The 20,722-nt window shown below is 40.4% G+C and overlaps 1 protein-coding gene across 3 annotated transcripts in view; it reads left to right on the forward strand.

The window, feature by feature from the left end:
• Positions 1–5,695: 5,695 nt before the first annotated feature.
• PUS7 (pseudouridine synthase 7) overlaps positions 5,696–20,722 on the forward strand; it is a 50,683-nt gene continuing 35,656 nt past the window's right edge. The window contains exons 1-6 of one of the 3 annotated variants that reach the window (XM_036762154.1): positions 5,905–5,936; positions 9,439–9,513; positions 12,323–12,381; positions 13,020–13,449; positions 15,375–15,459; positions 15,605–15,706. In XM_036762154.1, coding sequence (XP_036618049.1) covers positions 13,052–13,449; positions 15,375–15,459; positions 15,605–15,706 — 585 coding nt within the window. In that variant the 5' untranslated portion in view covers positions 5,905–5,936; positions 9,439–9,513; positions 12,323–12,381; positions 13,020–13,051. Of the gene's footprint in view, positions 5,937–9,438; positions 9,514–12,322; positions 12,423–13,019; positions 13,450–15,374; positions 15,460–15,604; positions 15,707–20,722 lie in introns of those variants that run through there. The other 2 variants (XM_036762152.1, XM_036762153.1) reach the window with 2 other exon arrangements.

Genomic DNA, 20,722 nt, shown 5'->3' on the forward strand with positions numbered 1-20,722 from the left:
GCGCTGCAGTTCTTACGGTATGGCCAGAGCCTGGCTTGTAGTCAGTCCTGTCCCGGTATCTACACTGATCATGGTCCTGATGCTCTAAGAGCTTACTAGGAACCTGGGTAATAGTGGTTGTAATAGTACTAGCAGTAGTTGGTTGGTTGTTGCCCTTGATGCTTGAATAAGATGAAAATGACATCACTGTGTGGAAGTCAACAGTGTGTACTGTGGCTGATCAGACCAATGGGAACTTGGAAGGCCCTACCACAGGCCCAGAATAAATGAACATTTGGAGTAGAGATGTCTCTGAAAAGTAGTAGTAGTAGTAGCAGCAGCAGCAGTAAACAATAATAATAACCAACGTTTATATAACATTATATATAACATTTATATTTACTAATCATAAAGCTGCCCATTACATGAAGTCAAATAGAAGTGACATAGTGGATAGAGAGCACTGGACCTAGAGTCAGGCTGACCTGAATTCAAACTTCACTGGCAAGCCATTTCACCTCTCTCATCCTCAGTTTCCTCGTCTGTAAAATGTAGATAATAATAGCACCTACCTCACAGGGTTGTGGTGGGGATCCAGTGAGGTGACATATGGAAAGCGCTTTGCAGTTCTTAAGGTGCTATGTAAAATGTTAGCTGTTATTATTAAAATGGATCACAAATCTTGCAGATGGTGGTTGAGAAAACCTGTTGTAGCAAAGGATACTGCTTGATGCACCTAAAATCCTCTGTGTTTCACTTTGTAGAGTTAAACAGTAGTCTCCAAGAGTGCTATCACACCATTAGAGTTTTGTGAGGTTGAAATATGGTTTTAAAAAAAGGAAAATGCCAATAGTGTTACCTTCTAAATTTTGCACTAATGGCAAAAATATGCACCCCACTGGCATGGCATTTAGGATAACAAGTCCATATTTTTGTTCAATGCCCTTTAACTTTGCTCAAAAAGGAGGCAAGTTTCCTGGCCTTTATTAGGGTTATGGGGACCAAAAATGTGGGCTGTTAGTCACAACAAACTCACATCACTTCTTAGCAATCTACTAATATCACAGATTTAGAGCTGGAAGGGTTCCCAACTTATTTTACAGACCAGGTTACATGACTGACAAGGCCCGAATTTGAACCCAGGTCCTCTCACTCTTAAATCCATTGATCTTTACACTGAACCAGGCCTCTGTAGATAGCTCTGTGCCTCAGTTTCCTTATTTATCCAATGAAAAATCCATGACTACCTCCACCTCCTTCAATCCATGATTATGACAATTGAAGTATTCACAGCTCCTCCCACGCTTTTCTGAAGGAAAGTATTATATGTGAGACTTTGATGGTCCTAAGGCAAACACAATTTCTTATGCCATCATTCCCAAATTTTCTGCTTTCTCATTTTGCCTATGGTGATTCTCTTAGATACTCTCCAGCAAGGAAGATAGGCTCAAGATTAACTAGGAATAGAGGTCACAGAAGAGTTCAGCTTCTTTGCAATGATAGAAACATCATCTGAGGTTATTAACATTTGGAACCCCTGTTATCAAATAAGGGGTAGAAAAAGGGTTTTTTTATGACTTTTTAGTTAGGATCTTACTTTTAACTGTTTTGTTTTTAAAAAAAAAATGAATGCAAGGAAGGGGACGAATGAGCAGGAGTTTATTTGGGTGCTGGGATTTATTTGTTTTCTAAAATGTGAATTTAAAATCTTACTTAATTTCCTCCCCCCCCCATCTTCATCTACCATTAATCAGATCTCAGTCACTGACACAACAACATTAATATTAAAAACAACTATAATTTTGGTAGTATAATACTTAAAAAATAAAGCAAAGAGGCATGAAAACATATTTTTTCCTTCTCCATTTAAAGATGCAAACTGGTAATGTTGTAAATTACTTGGATTTTAATAAATGGTCTCAGTGATAGACTGCGTCTCTTGCATTAAAGGACTATTTTATCAGATTTAGAGATAATCACCAGGGGAAAATTGACTATAAACTCATGAAACTACTAAGGTCTAGAGAGGGTTGAAATCTTCATAGGTGGCAGGAGTCTGCACATGGGGATGAAGTCAGAGGAAGGAGCCTTGAAGAATGCATTTTAATAATATCCAGGAAAATTTAAAACATGAATGGAAAATTGGTTTCCTGGTTCACATGTAGGTCATTATGCATAATTTTTTTGCACCATTTGCTGCAGACTTTAAATCAAACTAATTACTATATTGCTTCATCATGAATGAACTTTTCATATATTTTTTAATCAGTGTGTTGATGCAAGAATGTATGCCATCAATGTGTCTTGTGGTCCATGTCAATGACAAAATTTTAGGACGCCCAAACCATGATGAATCATTTAATTAAATCTCCAGAAGTAATACAAGAGAAGATCAATCTCACCTCTGACAATTACTATTTGTCTAACCTTGGGAAATATCCCTGGTTCTCTGTTTCCTGATATGTAAAATTAGGGGATTAGATTAGGTGACCTTTTCTGTAGATGTATTATTCTCTAGTTGCCAACTGCTTTTGTGGAAAGCTATTCTCCAATGAGTGCCTGCCTGCCTGCCTGCCTGCCTGCCTAGCTTCATTCCTCATTCTTCCTTTGGCCAGGGTGAAATTTCTAGCTACCAGCAGTAAGTTGGGAATTAGATTATCAAGCTTCTTCCCTTGGATTAAAGCTAAATCAGAGTGAAACGACAGAATGGATGCATGATGTACCAGAGTACATTGCAAGTACTCTGGGAGTAAAGAGTGAAAATAAGATGATGAATGGAGGAGGTTGTCAGATGGCTTAATGAAGAAGGTAATGGGAATGAAGGAAGAGATGAGGGCTATCTAGCAGTCCACAGGTATGCCAGTTTGAACCTATGCTCTTCTCTCCTCCTCCTCTTAAATAGAATTTGGGTCTTCTAATCACTCTTTCCCTACCTGCTCTTTCAAACCATCACCCCAGCACTGGTCTTTTTTTTTTTTTTTTGGAGGGGGGAAGGCAGGGCAGTTGGGGTTAAGTGACTTGCCCAAGGTCACACAGCTAGTAAGTGTGTCAAGTATCTGAGGCTTGATTTGAACTCAGGTTCTCCTGACTCCAGGGCCAGTGCTCTCTACTCACTGTTCCACCTAGCTGCCCCCTTATTTTTTCGTTTCATAGTCTTGACCATTGGGAAGAAGTATGTGTGAACCTCTCTTAAAACAAACAGTTGGTCTATTGACTGTTTTGCCAGGGAAAGATGTGTTTTTCAGGGCAAATTAATATTGAAATTTGTAGTTACTACTGAACTGCTGCCTTGACTATATTTTTTCTTTTCCTTTTAATTAATTAATTAATTTTTAGTTTTCAATATTCATTTCCATAAGATTTTGAGTTCCAAATTTTCTCCCCATCTCTCCCTTTCCCCACCCCAAGATTGAATGCAATTTTATCTAAACACTATATATACATTCATATTAAACCTATTTTCACATTAGTCATGTTGTAAAGAAGTATTAGAATCAATGGGAGAAACTATGAGAAAGAAGAAACAAACAAAAAAAGAAAAAAAGAGAGCAAATAATATGCTTTGATCTGTATTGAGGCTCCATAGTTCTTTTTCTGGATGTGGACAGCATTTTCCATCATGGGTCCTTTGGAGTTGTCTTAGATCCTTGCATTGCTAAGAAGAGATAAGTCTATCAAAGTTAGTCATCACACAATGAGGCTGTTACTGTGTACAATGTTCTCCTGGTTCTGCTTACTTCACTCAGCATCAGTTCATGTCTTTCCAGGTTTTTCTGAAGTCTGTCTGCTCATTATTTCTTATAGCACAGTAATATTCCATTACATTCATACTTGTTCAGCCATTCCTCAATTGATGGGTATCTCCTCAATTTCCAATTCTTGGCCACCACAAAAAGAGCTGCTATAAATATTTTTGTACATGTGGGTCTTTTTCCCATTTGTATGATCTCTTTGGGATACAGACCTAGAAGTGCTGGGTCAAAGGGTGCCCTGACTATATTTTGCAGTTGCTTTTTGCCCCATTCCCCCCAGTTTTCATAGATTTAGAGTTTTAAAGGACCAAAGAGATAGTATATATAGTCCAGCTCCCTTATTTTAAATTAGAAAACTGAGGCCAGGAAGGTTAAATAATGACTTGCCTGAGGTCACACAGGTTAAGTAACATATAGCCAGAACTTGAATCCGGGTCCTTTTGGCTCCAAACATACTGTAATCTATCTCACTGTGACATTAACTATGAATCAACAATAGCCCCAGGAAAAGTGTGATGATCCTCTATATGTTTTAATTTTAAGAAAATTGAAGCTGTGACATTCTCCTCCCCCTGTAGTATTAGAAACAAAAACTACTTTTAATTTTAATGAGTTGTCCTTTCCTCTTTCAAGTGTAAAAAATTTAGGTATTAATCAACTGAAGAATCCCTGCAAGTAATGCAACAGACCAGAAAGTTAAGGGTCATAAATCCTTGTTTGGTTTTGAAATGAATGAGTACAATAATTAGACCTGGGCCTAACATTCTATGCACATATTTGCAGTCAGTCAATAGTCAGTTTGCAGAATTGAATTAAAAATCTGACCACGTGGTGGCTTTGAGAAAATGTGTGTTTCTTGAAAAACATGGGACGATGAGGGAATTCATGTTTTTAAAAATGTCTCTCTCCACACTATTCAGTGCTGAGTACTGAGTCTAGATTTGCCACAAATGTGCTTCTTACAGAAGCCCTACTTAGTATGGCTGTTTTCTCTGTTAAGAAGGGTGGAAATGTGGAAAAATAAGTAATTTTTAATATTAAAACATTTTTCTTTTCATATCTACATTCTTATCTACCCCCTTTTCCCTTTCAATTTAAACAAAATCCCCATTACTGTATTATTATTTTTTTTAGTTATTGAATAAGTTTGAATAATTCCAGCGTGGTGTGGAGGAGGTAAGACGAATGCCTCATAATTCACACTTCGTAAATGCCCCCAAGTAGGTTAATAAATCCTGGGGAACTTCTCTGGAGGTCCATAGAGCTTAAACCACTAGCACCGCCGAGATCATGCCGCTGGCGCCCAAGCCTGGGGATTGAATCCCAAGTCCAGCCTCGCCGAATCTACTCGAAGCAGCCCCTTAGAAATTATCCGACTTTTTTTCATTCCACCGGGACGCCCCTGAGTCAGGCGGTCCCTGCCACTTATCTCTGGCTAAATTCCCATTACCCGGTAAGGAGGTCACTGTATGATTAGTCGTAATGTACTATTTTGTCTTCGTTACCGGAGACCCCCAGTGAAGTAGGAGTTATCTGTAAACCTAGGTAATGCAGATGCATCACAAAGCCGAAAGTGGTAAAATAATTATGGTTGTAATAAAGAAGAGTTAGCTTTAACCCGGTGCTTTGAGGTTTGCTTGGAAGCATTTACAGATGCTCTCAGGCTTGGTTTTGTTGGTTGGTTTATTTGGGTGGGGGAGGGGAGGCCTTCCAACCACGCCCGCACAAGTTTAAGGTCTCGGGTGGTCCGGGTCGCGGGAGGCTCGGGGCTGGCCTCTGTGCGTCCGGGCTTTCCCAACGTGTGCTCGAGGCCCGAAGCCACCCGGGCGCGTGCAGGTGGCGCCCAGCTCCTGCCGCCCCCTGCCGGGGAGGGCCCCGGAGGGGCCGTGCCCGGCGCAGGGTCCGCCTCCTCGGCGCGTCGCTTGCGCTGCTGCACGTGTGCGAGCTCCGGCGGCTGCGGGCTAGGTGTCCATCTGGAGGGCAGGCGTGGGCGGCGGGGCCGCTAGTCTATGTTCCACGGTCTCGGCCGCCGGCTCCTGCGGTCCTCCTTCGCCGCCCCTCCCGGCCTTGGGCGGCGCCTCCTCCGCCTCTCCGGGGTCCCAGGAAGGGCTTGGGCCTCTCACGGCGCGCTTCCCGAGCCTCCCTCCGCGAACCTACCGTCGGGCCGCAGCACCCGAGCCCAGAGCCCCCGGCTCGCACCCACTGGTGAGTAAGCACGACGCGCGCCTCCGGCTCTAACCGGGACTCCTCGGCCTGTTTGCGGCCATTAGCCAGTATGTCTGCGGGCGCGTGGCCTGAGTCACCCTCAGCGCCCCCGCTCTTCGTCCACCCCGCCCCCTCCTCCTCGTCCACGCTCTCTTCCCGGCCTCGGGGTCCGCACTCTCCGCGGCTTCTCCGGGCCGGGCACAGTGAGTGCGTGCGCCCCCGCCTCCCCTGCACTTCCCCGCTTCTCTCCTGCTTGACAGCTTGTCCCTTTCCTTCGCCACTCCTTCCCCTTTCCATGTGCCTAGCGGGAGCCTGCCGGCGTCTCCTGGCGAAATCCTGCTATTATCGTTTGCTGAAATAGTGTGTGGACGAGGAAGGAATTGCGATGGGGGAACGTTGCTGCTCCGTCTGTGGGCACGGGGGTGGATCACTGAAGGGTTTTTGAACTCGAAGGAAAAAGCATTGATCAGACATGAAAACGGATTGTGTCCCTCTAGTGGGAATCGCTGGTTCGATCCGGCGGACGCACGCTGGTCCTGGAGTCCGGAAGGCCCGTGTTCAGATGTGACCTGCACTGGTCCCTTAACCTGTCTGCTTTTCCTTATGACTAAAATGGGGGCGATAATAACACCCCCCTCCGGAGTCTTGGTGGGGATAAAATGAGGTATTTGTAAAGTGATTTGGCTCTGTATAAGTGCTAGCTATTAGTACGGTCTTCCAAAGCCACTCTCCTTTGAAAAGGAGTCGAGCAGTCATTTGAATCCAGTCTGTTGCCTGGAGCACCCACTCCTGAATGTTTACATTGAGGCCTTAAGTCAGGCAGTCAATAAATAAGCAGGATTTTTAGGACTTTATTTCCCTAAGTATTCCTTAAAGGGCTTCATTTTCCAAGCTTTCCTTTTTTCTGCGAGTGTCAGGTAAAATGCTTAAAATAAGGAAGAACTTTTTAACTGTTAAAAGCTATGTAAAAGTGGAATGTGCTTTTCCCTCTAGACTAGAGGTTTCAAACATAGCAGTGAATGCTTGTTCACTAAAGGTGTTTAAGGGCAGCTAGGGGGCACAGTGGATAGAACGCTAGATAGATAGATAGAAAGAAAGACTCATCTTCCTAAATTCAGATCCAGCCTCAGACCCTTACTAGCTCTGTGACCCTGGGGGAGTCACTTAACCCTGTTTGCCTCAGTTGCCTCCTGTGTAAAATGAGCTGGAGAAGGAAATGGCAAACCACTCCAGGGTCTGTGTCCAGGAAACCCCAGATGGAATAAAGAGTCAGACAGGACTGAACAACAAAAAAAGGTGATTAGAGAAGGCTGACTGGCCTCTTGTCAATAATTCTATAGAGAGGATACCTACTTTAGATAGGAGTTGGACAAGATGCTTTCTAAGGTTCCTTCCAACTCTTTAAGATTCTATGATTCTATGAAATGTGTGTAATTTACTTTTTTTTGAGAAATTAATTTTTTTAATCAATAATTTAATCCCACTTCCTCCCCATTAAAAAAAGAAAGAAAAAAATAGATATAGTCTGATTTGCTTTTTATTACTGTGCAGGAGGAATACATGGATAATGCGTTACTAGTGTTGGTGATAGAATTATATGGTTTTGTCTTCTAATTGGACTCAGACCTGAAGCATATGAGAATGCATCTGGGAATCTGATCTATGGCTGTGCTAAGCTGCCTCCTATGCCTTCTCATCTTGTGTGATTTTTTTTTCCATATCTTGCAAAGGGTGATCACCCAGTATGTTGGAAGTTGAGGCACTTTACCGTACTGAGTCCCCAGGTGACACTTGGAGTGTGTCCATGTTACCCCTCCTTTTGCTTCATGACCAATCATATATCTTCTGCATGAACGGAGGCTGTATTTTGATGGAGCTGTGGGTATTCCCTCCTTGTGCAGATTGCTATTCATCTTTGGCTTGTCCATACCCTCCTATAAATCCCCTATAACTTTTGGTTGACCTTCCACTAGATCTCTTCACATATACGTGGATAGCAGTAAAGAGCACATGTGTTCACTAGTTTATTACTCATTCTCCCTCTCTAGGTAGTGCATTTGTCCTTTTCCATTCTCCTGTATATACACATATATATGAATATGTGTATTTATGTACATATATAATATGCGTCTTATTTCTTTTTGCTTCTCCCTGCACATTCTTTGTTGGTAACATGTTACAGCATATTCATAAACACCATGTGTCGCCCTTTAGTCCTTTGGGTACCCTGCAACTTTAGTTCTTGGGAGAATGTGATATTTAATTACTGAGGGCGACGGAGCATCACCAGATGAATATTGATGTTAAAAAGATGAGTGTTTCAGGAAGAAGGTTAGGGTCATTAAAAAGCATTGCATAATTTTTTTGAGGTAATCAAGTGGTTTTCCTTTTAGTCATTTTTTGGCCCAGTCCATTGTCCATCAGGAGTATCTGCTCAAAATACACATCCTGATAATATGGGCTGTCCATCCAAATGCATGTTGGTGTTTACCCTTCATTCTCCAAGAGGGACTAAGAGATCTCAGGAGGATGATGTCTTGACTTGCAAGTGAATTAGATTTAAGTGAAGCAGAACTATGCAGAGTCATCAGCCTCACTCTCTCCAGTGGCAAGACATAGGTTAGGATCACTGGCCAGTTCTGGATTTGGAGTCAGAGAACCTGAGCTATTTCACCTGTGACCTTGGTCAAGTTTCTTCACCTCTCTGTTCCTCTTCTTTTCTCTGTCATTATCCTCATCCTCATTATCATGTGAATAAATGAATAAAGAATTTCTTAAGCTTGCTATATGCAAAGGTCTGTTCTAAGCTGTGGAGACACAAATAGAAAATAATACAGTCACTGCCCTCTGGGACCTCCCATTCTAATAGGGGAAAGGACATATATGAAAGGTTTCACCTGAAAATCAGCTAGAAAAGTCCCCTGGTCCAGCAAAGTAGATAGTGGTGCCTCTTAAAAGTCACTTTCATTGATAAAATCATACCTGTAAATGAGGTGGTTGGATGAGGTGACGCCTAAGGATGCTTCTAGTTCTGAATGTATGAGCCTATGATTTCTCAATGTCCTCCTGCTTGTCACATGCAGGGATTTTTGTCCCAAAAATCATACTGTAGTTGTCAGTGATGGTGCAGTTTGTTAGAATAGAATCTCTGTCCTTTTCCCATCCATTTGTTGTCTTCCTTTCAGTTTCATCCATTCAAATGCACTTACCCAGATGGGTCTCACGCCAAGCTTTCTATAACCTTGTTTTTTCCCTCTGCTGCTTTTAGATGTTTTGAAGGCCATAGTGCTCATAATCTTACATTATCCTGTCAGTCAGCAAGGATTTTTAATTCCATACTGTGTACCAGGCACTATGCTAAATGCTGGGAATATAGAGACAAAAGTGAAATAAATAACCCTTGCTCCTCAAGGAGCTTACATTCTGTCCTCTGTAAAATCTTACAAATGAGTTTATATTCTAAAACCATCATTACTCTTGTCTGCCTTCTCTCTTCATCTAGCAAGGAGATCACATCTTTGTTGACTGAAGTCGTTTCTAGGCTCTTTTGGTTTCCTTATTGTGGCAATCAATTTATGTAAGTAAATTTCCTTAGGAAATAGTTTATGTCATTGTTCTTTGGGGCATTTTAGATTAAGTCTAGTTGAAGTTGCCTGGATCGCATGCATGTTATCTCATTTTTATTCTTCTGTTTTGATATTGATTCTAACCTTTCTTCTTACAAGTTGGTGGTCTGGCTGAACACAAGATGATTTGGAAATGACTGACATCAGTAAACAGTCATTTTCTGAATATTAAGTATCACTTTCACTTCTTATGGTGTTATTTGGTTCTCATCATGTGTCAGTGCCTCTTGACTCTTCTTTAAGAAAATATGCATACTTATATAGATTCCAGAGGACATGGGTTCAAGTTTCACTCCAACGCTTTCTATTTGTGTGACCCCAGTCAATTAATCTCTTTGGGTCTCTTCTTTTCCTGTAAAATGAGAAGGTTGCATGAGGTGGTTTCTTTGTTTCCCCACTTAATAGCATTGTATTTTTTTCTAATTACATGTAAAGATAGTTTTTTCAACATTTACTTTTATAAGATTTTGAGTTCCAAATTGTTTTCTCCCTCCCTCTCCTCTCCCCAAGATGGCACGCAGCCTGATATAGGCTATACATTTGCAGTCATATTAAACGTATTTCAACATTAGTCATGTTGTGAAAGAAGAAACAGAACAACAGGGGAAAACCACGAGAAAGGAAAAAAGAGAAAAAAAAATAGTATGCTTTGATCTGCATTCAGGCTCCACAGTTCTTTCTCTGTGTGTAGCATTTTCCATTATGATTCTTTTGGAATTGTCCTAGATTGAGAAGTTAGTCAAAATTAGTCATCGCACAATGTTGCTGTTACTGTGTACAATATTCTGGTTCTGCTCCCCTCAGTCAGTATCAGTTCGTATAAGTCTTTCCAGGTTTTTCTGAAGTCCACCTGCTCATTATTGTTTATAGCACAATAGTATTCCATTACATTCCTATACCACAGTTTGTCATGAGATGGTTTCTGTGGTTCCTTTCCACTCTAAAGCTATAATTCTATGATCCTAGGTTAAGGGGCACTGGACCTGTGATTTTATTCTTATAGGGAAGTCCCAATAAGGCAGCTTCCTCTAGCTGCTCTATACTTGCTCAGCCACTTAGACTTAGAAAGCAGTACATTGGATTTGAAATTCTTTGAGATCTCAGTTTCAGACCCTACCTTTGACACTTCTTTGCAGGACCCTCGGGGCACTGAGAAGTTAAGTTACTTGCTCAGGGTCACACAGCAAATATGTGTCAGAGGTGAGACTGCAGCCTGCATATTCCTGACTCCAAGGCCAGCTCCCCACATAACAAGCTGACTCTCAGATGTGGGTCTAGAAGTCTTCAGCCTCTTGTTTTGTTTCTTACTGCTGAACTATGCTCTCAGCATATATTTTCACCTATCATGCCCACCTTTGTATCACATTGACCAAGTAATGAAGTATATGTTGATTTCATTCAGAAGGTCTCATTGAGTTCTTTGTGGAATTTCTCTACCTCCTTATTCTCAGCAACAGATAATTGGCATACAAGCTACAGTTTTCTTTGTGGTGGTCTTTTCTTGGCAGAAGTTTACCTGAACATCGAAGTTTGAAGTGACCGTGTCTCATGAGTTGTTTCTTATTGCCTTTGAATACATGATAAAGGCAACTTTTTTATTTGCTTCTTCAAGGAAAACCTGTGAGCCGTCCCTCCAACTTTCTTTAGTCTTTCTTTTCTTATAACATTAAGAGGGATGTGATGTTGAACCAGAATGTCACATTTATAGAGTACAAGAAGCTAAGTTAAAAAAAAACAAAACTTTTTTTAAAACTTTTAAGAAGAAGCTAAGTTAATGTTTATAGATGGTATGAAAACGAAATGATGCCTAGCATCTTTCCCCCACTTCTTTGCCACTTGACTACTGTGGGCCATTTTGTATTTTGTTTTGGTTTTGGTTTCCATGGCCAAAGAATTTGTCAGGTGACTGACTGATGATAAGTCTCACTGGACCTAGGGTTGACCTTAGAAAACAGAGTCTCTTTCCAAAACTATACTTGCAAAGCTTTCCTCAGTCTGAGAGAGTTTATGCTCCACGTACAGGTTACTGACCTTCAAGAACCTGAGGTCACCGCCACAATGTGACAAGTCAGAGGAGGAACACTTTATGGAGATATGAGTACAATACTTAAATAAATACTAGTGATTTTATTTTAATGTTGTTTTCAGTGAACAAGCAGTAGATTAGCTAGGGCCACTTAAAAATTCACTTATGATCCCTGGGGGGAGGGTGTATCACTGATTGTAGATTTAGAACTACCGAAGAACCTCAGAAGCCATCTAGTCCCACTCATTCTTTTTACAGATGGTTAAACTGAGTCCAGAGAGGGAAATCATATCCCCTAGGTTACCCAGGCAGCAAGAGACAGAAGCAGGATTTGATTTCAGGTCCTCTAACTCAAAAGTGCTCTTTCCATGGTCATTTATTAAGTACCTACTAGGTGCCAAGCAGTGTGCTTAGAAATCTAATGGGGGAAGACATTACCCTAAGGGAAGCTGAAAATTGGGTGGATGTGGGAAGGCCACTAGAGGCTACCCTGTACTTGGGGTATGATGTTTCCAAACAGAGCAGCTGGTAGGAAATGAAGAGTTGGCTGTCAGGTTCTAATAAAGGAACACATTCTTAGCTTCCGGGTGTGTGGGCCATAAGCAAATTGTACAATTTATTTGGCTACAATCATTCAGACTCTAACACTAATGAAAATTTGTGCCAAGTGGACTATCTCTTTGAACAGATGAAAACAATACCTTTTTAAAAACCCTTCCCTTCTCTCTCTCCAGAAAAGCTGTATGTTCCCTTTTACCAAGCACAAAAAAGAAAGGAAGAGAAAAGCAGCTGGGTAAGACCAACCACAACCTCAGCTGAGAGAACATCTCTCACGTACGTCCCTTTCTTTTCATTCACACAGGCCCTCATCACCTGTCACCTGGGCTAGTGAAAAAGCCTCCTAAGCGGGCTCCCTGCCTCTGGACTCTCTCCACTGTAGTCCATCCTCCAACACCTACCAAAATGACTTCCTAAAGCACAGGTCTGACTATGTCACTCTTCACTGGTTCCCTGTTGCTTCTAGGACAGATTACAAACTATTTAAAGTCTTTCACAGCCTGGTGCAAGCCTACTTTTCCAGGCCTATTGAAAGTTACTTTTTCACAAACCAGCCTGCTTGCTGTACTCCATACACAGTATTCCATCTCCCATCAACATACCCTTGCACAGACTTTCCGCCATGCCTGGGATGAATTCCTTCCTTATTTCTCAAGGGAGACAATAACCTAGCTTTATTCAGAATTCAATTCAAGTGCCACTTTTCTCTAAATTTTGCATTTAATTTTCTATGTGCATTTTCCCTTCTTGAGGACAGGGACTGCTTTGTTGTTATTGTAACTGAAGCACCTGTCTTGATGCCTGGCACCTAGTAGATGCGTACTTCTTAAAATGTTTATGTTCTTTACTCTCTTTTTTCCCCATTCTCCAAAGATTACCTTAGATGCTGTCTTGGGACCTTAAAAATGGAGACGGTGGAAGTGACTGGAGTATCTATGAAACGTTCTCTTTCCATTGACGAAAATGATGATCTGGCCCAAGCTGATGAAGCTAAAAGACAAAAGCTCTCAGAATGCTGTTTAGCCAAAAATCAAGAGACTCTAGACAATAATTGTGTCCTGAGCAAGGAGACCCTGACCAGACAGACAGAAACCACAACTACCAGAGAAGGTAGAAACAATGTTGAGGCCCAGATTGAAGAAGAAGAGGAGGAGGAAGATGGACTTTTGGAAGAGGAAGAGGAGGAGGAGGAGGATGGAGAGAGCTTTGCCGATATGATGAAGCATGGACTCACTGAGGTTGATGTTGGCATCACAAAGTTTGTCAGTTCTCATCAAGGCTTCTCAGGAATCTTGAAGGAGAGGTATTTTCATTTTGTACATAGTTGATTTGGCAAGGCTGTGTGCGGAGCTGAAGTTCATTTCTGAGGTCCTGAAAGCACAGCCAGTAAATTCATACACTCTGTTTCTAGTTAATGTGATAGTCTTAACATTGAAATGCTTGACCTTTTTTAGGATGAGGTAAAGAGAGAGGTAGGCCAGTCTGTACTGCAGAATATTACTTAGGGAAATGGTATTTGTTAGTTGGATTTAATTAGGATCTCGCATTTCTATATATTCAACCCTAGTTTCCCTCCTGAGTTCCAACCACATATGACCAGCTATTGTCTGTACATCTGTTGGATATTTTGATCTGGATACCTGGCAGGCATCTCAACCTCAAAATGTCCAAAACAAAATGCATTATCTTTTCCACCAAATCTACCCCATCTTTCTAACTTCCTTATTTCTGTCATGGGCACCATTACCCTTCCAGTCACCTAGGTCTGCAACCTCAGTGGCATCCTTGGTTGTTCCCTCTTCCTTAACCCATATATCTACCCTTGATCAAATCTTGACACTTCTGCCTCACATATCCCCACCTCTCCACCCATGTAACCACCACCCTAATTTAGGTTCTCATTCCTCAGTAAATTCCATTGGCTTTGTTACTGCTAGGATTAGTTGTAAACTCCTCTGGTACATTTAAACTTCCACTGACCTGGGCCCAAATTATCTTTCCATTCTTATCATACATTATCTCCCTTCACATACCGTGTGGTCCAATCAAACTGAATTTCTTACTGTTCCTCCTATGTAGCACTCAACAATTGAAATGGTAACCCAGGCCTTTGTTTTGGCTGTCATTCCTAGACCAAATTACCTCACTTTTGCCTCTTAGAATCCCTAGCTTTCATGACTTAGCTCAGGTACCAGCATCCCCTCACCCCCACTCAAACCCCACTCCTCCAGCTGCTTGTGCCCTCAGCTCTTATATCCTCTTGTTTCTGTATGTACCTATATATTCATGATAGTATGTAAGCGCCTTGAGTTCCTTCTTTGTATGCCCAGCTCTTAGCATAATTCTTGGCACATAGTGCTTAGTATGTGCTTTTTGGTTGATTGCTTGGTGGCTCCTTTACCTGCTCTGGATTGTGCTGTCAAGTAGAAGTCCTGTTGTAAACTACCTAATTTGTAATTACTATGCAAATAATGCTGATAATTTCCAAAATAATTTATTCCAAATTCCAAAATAATTTATTTTATTAAATAGGTTAAAGTTTTCTTCTGGAATTTTATAACTGAATTTCTTTAGCTCTTCTTGTCCCATGTTTTCATTTTACTAAGGCAAATTTCAGCCTCTAGGAATTTTTTTTTCTTTTGCTTTTCTGATTGGGATCTTTTATGTCATTGCTCTTAGAGAATTCTTGGTGTGAAAATTCCTTCCATGAATTCAGCTCAGTAATGAATATGTAATTTTAGAGCTTTAAGAGTGTTGCCTATGGCACTGAAAGGTTGTGACTTGCCCAGAATCCCAGAGCCAGTAGCCTGTAGCCATCATTACCCTCTAGCTACACTGCTTCGTGTTGAAATTATTGTGATTTTTTTTTTAAAAGAGTGACTTAAATTCATACAATTTTACTCTATTTCACCTTTTATTTAATGCTGATTCTTACTTGCATAGGCCAGGAAAAAATCAGGAACTGTTGTTTTTGTAAAAGTCCACAAAACCTCTCTATTAAGTATAGTGCCAGGCTCATAGGATACACAAGTCATCATTCATTAAAAACAAACAAACAAACACCATTACCATCATGATGATTCCTTGTAGCTTAATAGTGAAGGTGGGGAAAAAATGAACAGTGTTAGCTTGTTCAAGGCTTTTATTTACATTCTTAACAGCTTGCAAGTGTGATCTTGAAATTTAATGAAAAAATTAATGCTTATTTATGTATTTTCTTTTTATTAGATACTCCGACTTCATTGTTCATGAAATAGGGAAAGATGGCCGTATAAGCTATTTGGATAACTTATCCGTGCCCGTGGATGATGAGGTAGCTATAGAATTCTTTAACAAAGTTACTGATTTTAATAAGATCACATTATTTTCCTGTTTGGAATTCTATTTGTAAGTGATTGTTGGTGTATTTTTTTTTAATGTATCTTCTTTGGTTTTTTTTTTTTTTGGTCATTTTAAAGGATCCTTCTGATGATATATTTACAGTTCTGACAGAAGAAAATAAGCAACGTTTGGAAGAACTTCAGCTTTTTAAGAATAAAGAAACTAGTGTAGCTCTTGAGGTAAATAACAGAAAAAAACATGAAAATTTTTACCAATGTTTTTGCATTATCTTTTTGGAGTAGAATGTGATTAAGGCTCCATTGACCTTAATATAGCTAACATAAATCATGTTATTTGTAAATCATTAGTATAATCACTTTGAAATGAAACATCATTGGAATTTCTGGCAGTTTCTCTTTATGAATATGTTTTGGCCTTCAGCGGTACAGTGGATAGAGCTTGGGCCTTGAAGTAGGGAAGACCTGAGTTCAAATGTGGCCTCACGCACTAACTGGGAAAGTTCCTTAACCTTTTTCTGTCCAGCTCCCTCATCTGTAAAATGGGGATAATTATAGCACCATCTCCCAAGGTTGTCGTGAGGATCAAGTGAGATGGTATTTGTAAAGACGTAGTCCCTGGAACATAATAGGCTTTTAATAAATCCTTGTGTTCCTACCACACCCTTCAATCCAGGGTCATTGTGAAGATATAATGAGATAATATTTGTAAAATGATTTGCAACCTTAGAGTCCTGTATAAATGCTAGCTATTTTTGAATGTTTATTTGAGTGTTAGTCACTTTATGTTCACCTTGAAATTTCAAGGACTTTCTCTGATTGAAAACAAAACAAAAATTTTTGACCCTTTGGACTTATTTCCTTTTAGATTCCTTGAATGTTCTTTGGGGCAGGTAGGTGGTACAGTGGATAGGGTGCCAGGCCTGAAGTTAGGAGGATTCATCTTCCTGAGTTCAAATCTGGCTTCAGACACTTGCTAGCTTTGTGACCCTGGGCAAGTCACTTAGTCCTGTTTGCCTCAGTTTCCTCATCTGTAAAATGAGCTGGAGAAGGAAATGGCAAACTTCTCCAGTATCTCTGCCAAGAAAACCCAAATGGGGTCATGAAGGGTCAGACATGACTGAACAACAACAAAATGTTCTTTATCCCACTCCCTGGGAGTGGTATTGCTGAATCAAAAGGTATGCACATTTTTATAGCCCTTTGAGCATAGTTCCAAGTTGCTCTCCAAAATGTCTGGATCTGTTCACAACTCTACCAACAATGTAACTGTTCCAGTATTTATCATTTTCCTGTTTTGCCATGTTAGCCAATCTGACAGGAGAGATGTGGTATGTAAGAGTTGTTTCATTTGCATTTCTCTAATCAATAGTGATTTAGAGCATTTTTTCATATGCCTATAGGTATATTTAATTTCTTCCTCTGAAAACTGCCTGTTCATATCCTTTGACCATTTCTCAATTGAGGAATGGCTTTTATTCCTATCAATTTGGCTCAGTACACTGGTTGTAAAGATTTTCTCCCAATTTTCTGCTTCCCTCCTAATCTTTGTTGCATTGGCTTTGTTTATACAAAAACTTATCAGTTTAACATAATCAAAATTATCCATTTTGTATTTTGTAATGCTCTCTATCTCTTGTTGGGCCATGAATTCTTCCTTTTCCCATAGATCTGATAGGTAAACTATTCCATGCTTTCCCAAATTGCTTGTAGTATCAGCCTTTATTTCTAAATCATGAACCTATTTTGATTTAATATTTTGGTATATGGTGTAAGATATTGGTCTGTGTCCAGTTTCTGCCCTCCCATTTTCCAGTTTTCCCAGCAGTTTTTCTGGAATAGTGAATTCTTAGCCCAGAAGCTGGATTCTTTGGGTTTGTCACAAGAGCTGTTGCAGAAGATGAAAATGGAGAAATTTTGTGAAGGATTTAACAAAGTTCTGTAAACTCAGTCAATATACACCTTTGTACCTGGTAACTTCAGTGTGCTGATAGGGTACAAAGTAAAAAAGTGAAAATTTTACAAGAAGATACGGTTTAGGATCAAGAAATTAAAGACTAAGGGTCTATAGGTAATTCAGAAGCTGCCTCATTCATGCCTTCCTGACATGTCTATTTGCTTTAGGAAGAGAATCAGAAGCTCATGGACATGGTGAACACAGAAAACAAAATTGATTTTATCTTTGTATCCCAGAGACGAGTTTTAGTCTTAAATGGTTAGAGCGAAGGTGAAGATCAGTGGCAAATTAGAAGAAAGACTGCACTGGAGAAGAGACTGTGCTTGAAGAGAGCTGTTTTAGTCTGACCTGTAAGATATTAACCCTATCACTACTTCTTAGCAATTTTTAACCAAGAGGCAGCAGAGAGCTGGCATCAAGGCCAGGAAGACCCAGGTTCAAGTCCCACTTCTGTGTGACCCTGGACAAATCACTTAACCTCTCAGTGCACTGGCATGATTTGCTAAGTCTGTGATTTACGGGGGAGGTACTGATCTGCATTGGTGGAGATAGTAGCCTCTCTTGGGAGTTCCCTGTCTCCATCTGTTGTCACCAGTGGGAAATAGTTACCATGGAGAAATCTGAGACAGCTTCAGTCAGCAAATACGATTTCTTTGCTAAACAGAGAAACATAACAGCCACTGGAAACAGTTTAGAGTACAAGCACATGTGCGCAATATTATAGCAGAGAAAGATGGAAGGTTATGAGCAGTATTGCTTCAAAAACAATGAAAGAGAAGGGAAAACAAGCCTACAGAGGGCTTGGTATGAGACCCTGCTGAGCCAAATCATCCCAAGAGCATTTATAGCTCAAATGGAAAGAAATAAAACAAGTCTGCCGGTGTTTCTATAGTGATCTGTTCTCACTGGTGATGATAATGAAGTTAGCATTTTTCATGCCTGCCACCTGAGCACACCATGGACTGGGAGGAAACCAGAATGATGTTTAAAATCATGGTGCAGTGGAAGAAGAACTGAGTTCAAATTCTGGCAGCTAGGTGGAGTGATGAATAAAGTACCGGGCTTGGAGTCAAGACTTCTGTTGTTCTTGTTGGGTCGTTTCAGTTGTGTCTGACTGTTCTGACCGCATTTGGGGTTTTCTTGGCAGAGATACTGGAGTGGTTTGCCATTTCCTTCTCCAGCTCATTTTACAGATGAGGAAACTGAGGCAAACAGGGTTAAAAGACTTGCCCAGGGTCACTTAAGTGTCTGAGACCAGATCTGAACTCAGATCTTCTCCAATCAGGGCAGGCCTGGTACTCTATCCACCAGGCCACTTAGCTGCCTGGAGTCAAGAATACCTGAGTTCAAATCCAGCTTCAAGACACTTACTAATTGTGTGATCCTGGGCAAATCACTTAACCCTGTTTGCCTTGGTTTCCTCATATATAAAATGGGCGTAGTAATACCTGCCTCTCAGGGTTGTTGGGAGAATCTTATGAGATAATTGTCAAGCACTTAGCTCGGTGTCTGGCACATAGTAGTTGCTCTATGAATGTTAGTTATTACCATGTGACCTTTGGGAACTTAACCTTTCTGTTATCTCTACTTCCTCATCTATAAAAATGAAGCAGTTGTAGTAGATGATCTCTTAGGTTCCTTTCAAATCTAAGTCTTTGATCTTAAAATGAAGTTAGGAAAAGCTGGCCCTGACCAAATAAATGCATAGGAAATGTGTGCTGGGGGTGGGATATAATTTTTTTAAAAAATGTATTTGTTTTTAGTTTTCAACATTCACTTCCATAAGCTTTTGAGTTTTAGATTTTTCTCCCTCTTCCTCTTCTCCCCTCTCCCCAAGACAGCGCGCAGTCTGATATAGGCTCTACATAAACATTCATATTAAACATATTCTCACATTAGCCGTGTTCTAAAGAAGAATTGGGGCCAGGGGGAGGAACCATGAGAAAGAAGAAACAAAAAAAAAGAGAGAGAGAGAGATAGCAAATAGTATGCTTTCATCTGCATTCAGGCTCCATAGTTCTTCTCTGAATGTGGATAGCGTTTTCCATCATGAGTATTTTGGAGTTGTCATAGATCCTTGCGTTGCTGAGAAGAGCCAAGTCTATGAAAGTCAGTCATTGCATAATGTGGCAGTCTTTCCAGGTTTTTCTGAAGTGTGCCTGCTCATCATTTCTTATGAAACAAGAGTATTCCATTACATTCATATACCACAACTTGTTCAGCCATTCCCCAATTAATGGGCATGGGATGTAATTTTAAAGGCATCCAGGGACCAGTTTGCAAGATATTTCGAAGGAGGGGAGAGTTCAAATACTAGAAGAGAACATATCATATAATTTGGAAGCAGAAGTTACTTCTTGAAGTTCTATAGTCCAGCTGCATCTTCTTTTTGCATTTGGGTCATGCTCATGCATGGCAATTTAACCAAAAAGGATGACTTGGAAGACATCAGGAACTATTTGACCATTTCAGTGCATTTTTAATTTCTTATGTAATGACTTGTAAATTTAAAATACATTTTATTGGAGCTTTTTGTCTTTAACCTCAAGTAAGAGAATGTGTAAAAGCATTTCGCAATCTTTTAAGTGCTGTTTAAATATTAGCTGATATTTATATTGTTATTATATTTTATTTATATATACATATATATTTATATAGAGGCAGCTAGATGGCTCAGTGGATAGAGCACTGGGCCTGGAATCAGGAATTACGCGAGTTTAAATCGAGCTTCAGACTCTTATTAGCTGTGTAACCTCGGGCGAGTCACTTAACCTCTCTGTTTCCTTTACTGTAAAGTGGGGAGTAGTAATAGCACCTACTTCTTAGGGTTGTGAGGCTCAAATGAGATGACATTTTTAAAGCACGTAGCACAGTGCCTGATACATAGTACAGACTTCATTATCATCATCATCATCATTAAACCTTCTGAATACTATTTTCAGCTAATATGTTAATTTAGTATTCAGTGCTTCTTAAACTGTGGGTCAAGAAAAATTTGGCAACAGTAAAAGATTTCTGGCAGTGCTTACCTGTGTTGCATTGAGCAACTTCACTGAAGCCTTAGTTTACAAAGTATGCACTTTGCACTGGGCATGCCCTCAGGTCATGCAATGTTGCCAAAATAGAAAAGGAGTTGAGAGTAGAAAAGGTTTAAGGAGCCCTGAGATCAAACCCTGAAATACTACAAACCCTTTTCAATAAGATGCTTAGTTGTTTGATGTTTGACGTTTCATCACCTCTTCCTTGAATTGTTTTGAAAACTTCCTATTTGGCCTGCCTGC

This window comes from Trichosurus vulpecula, chromosome 5 (genome assembly GCF_011100635.1).
Source record: "Trichosurus vulpecula isolate mTriVul1 chromosome 5, mTriVul1.pri, whole genome shotgun sequence".
NCBI lineage: Eukaryota > Metazoa > Chordata > Mammalia > Diprotodontia > Phalangeridae > Trichosurus > Trichosurus vulpecula.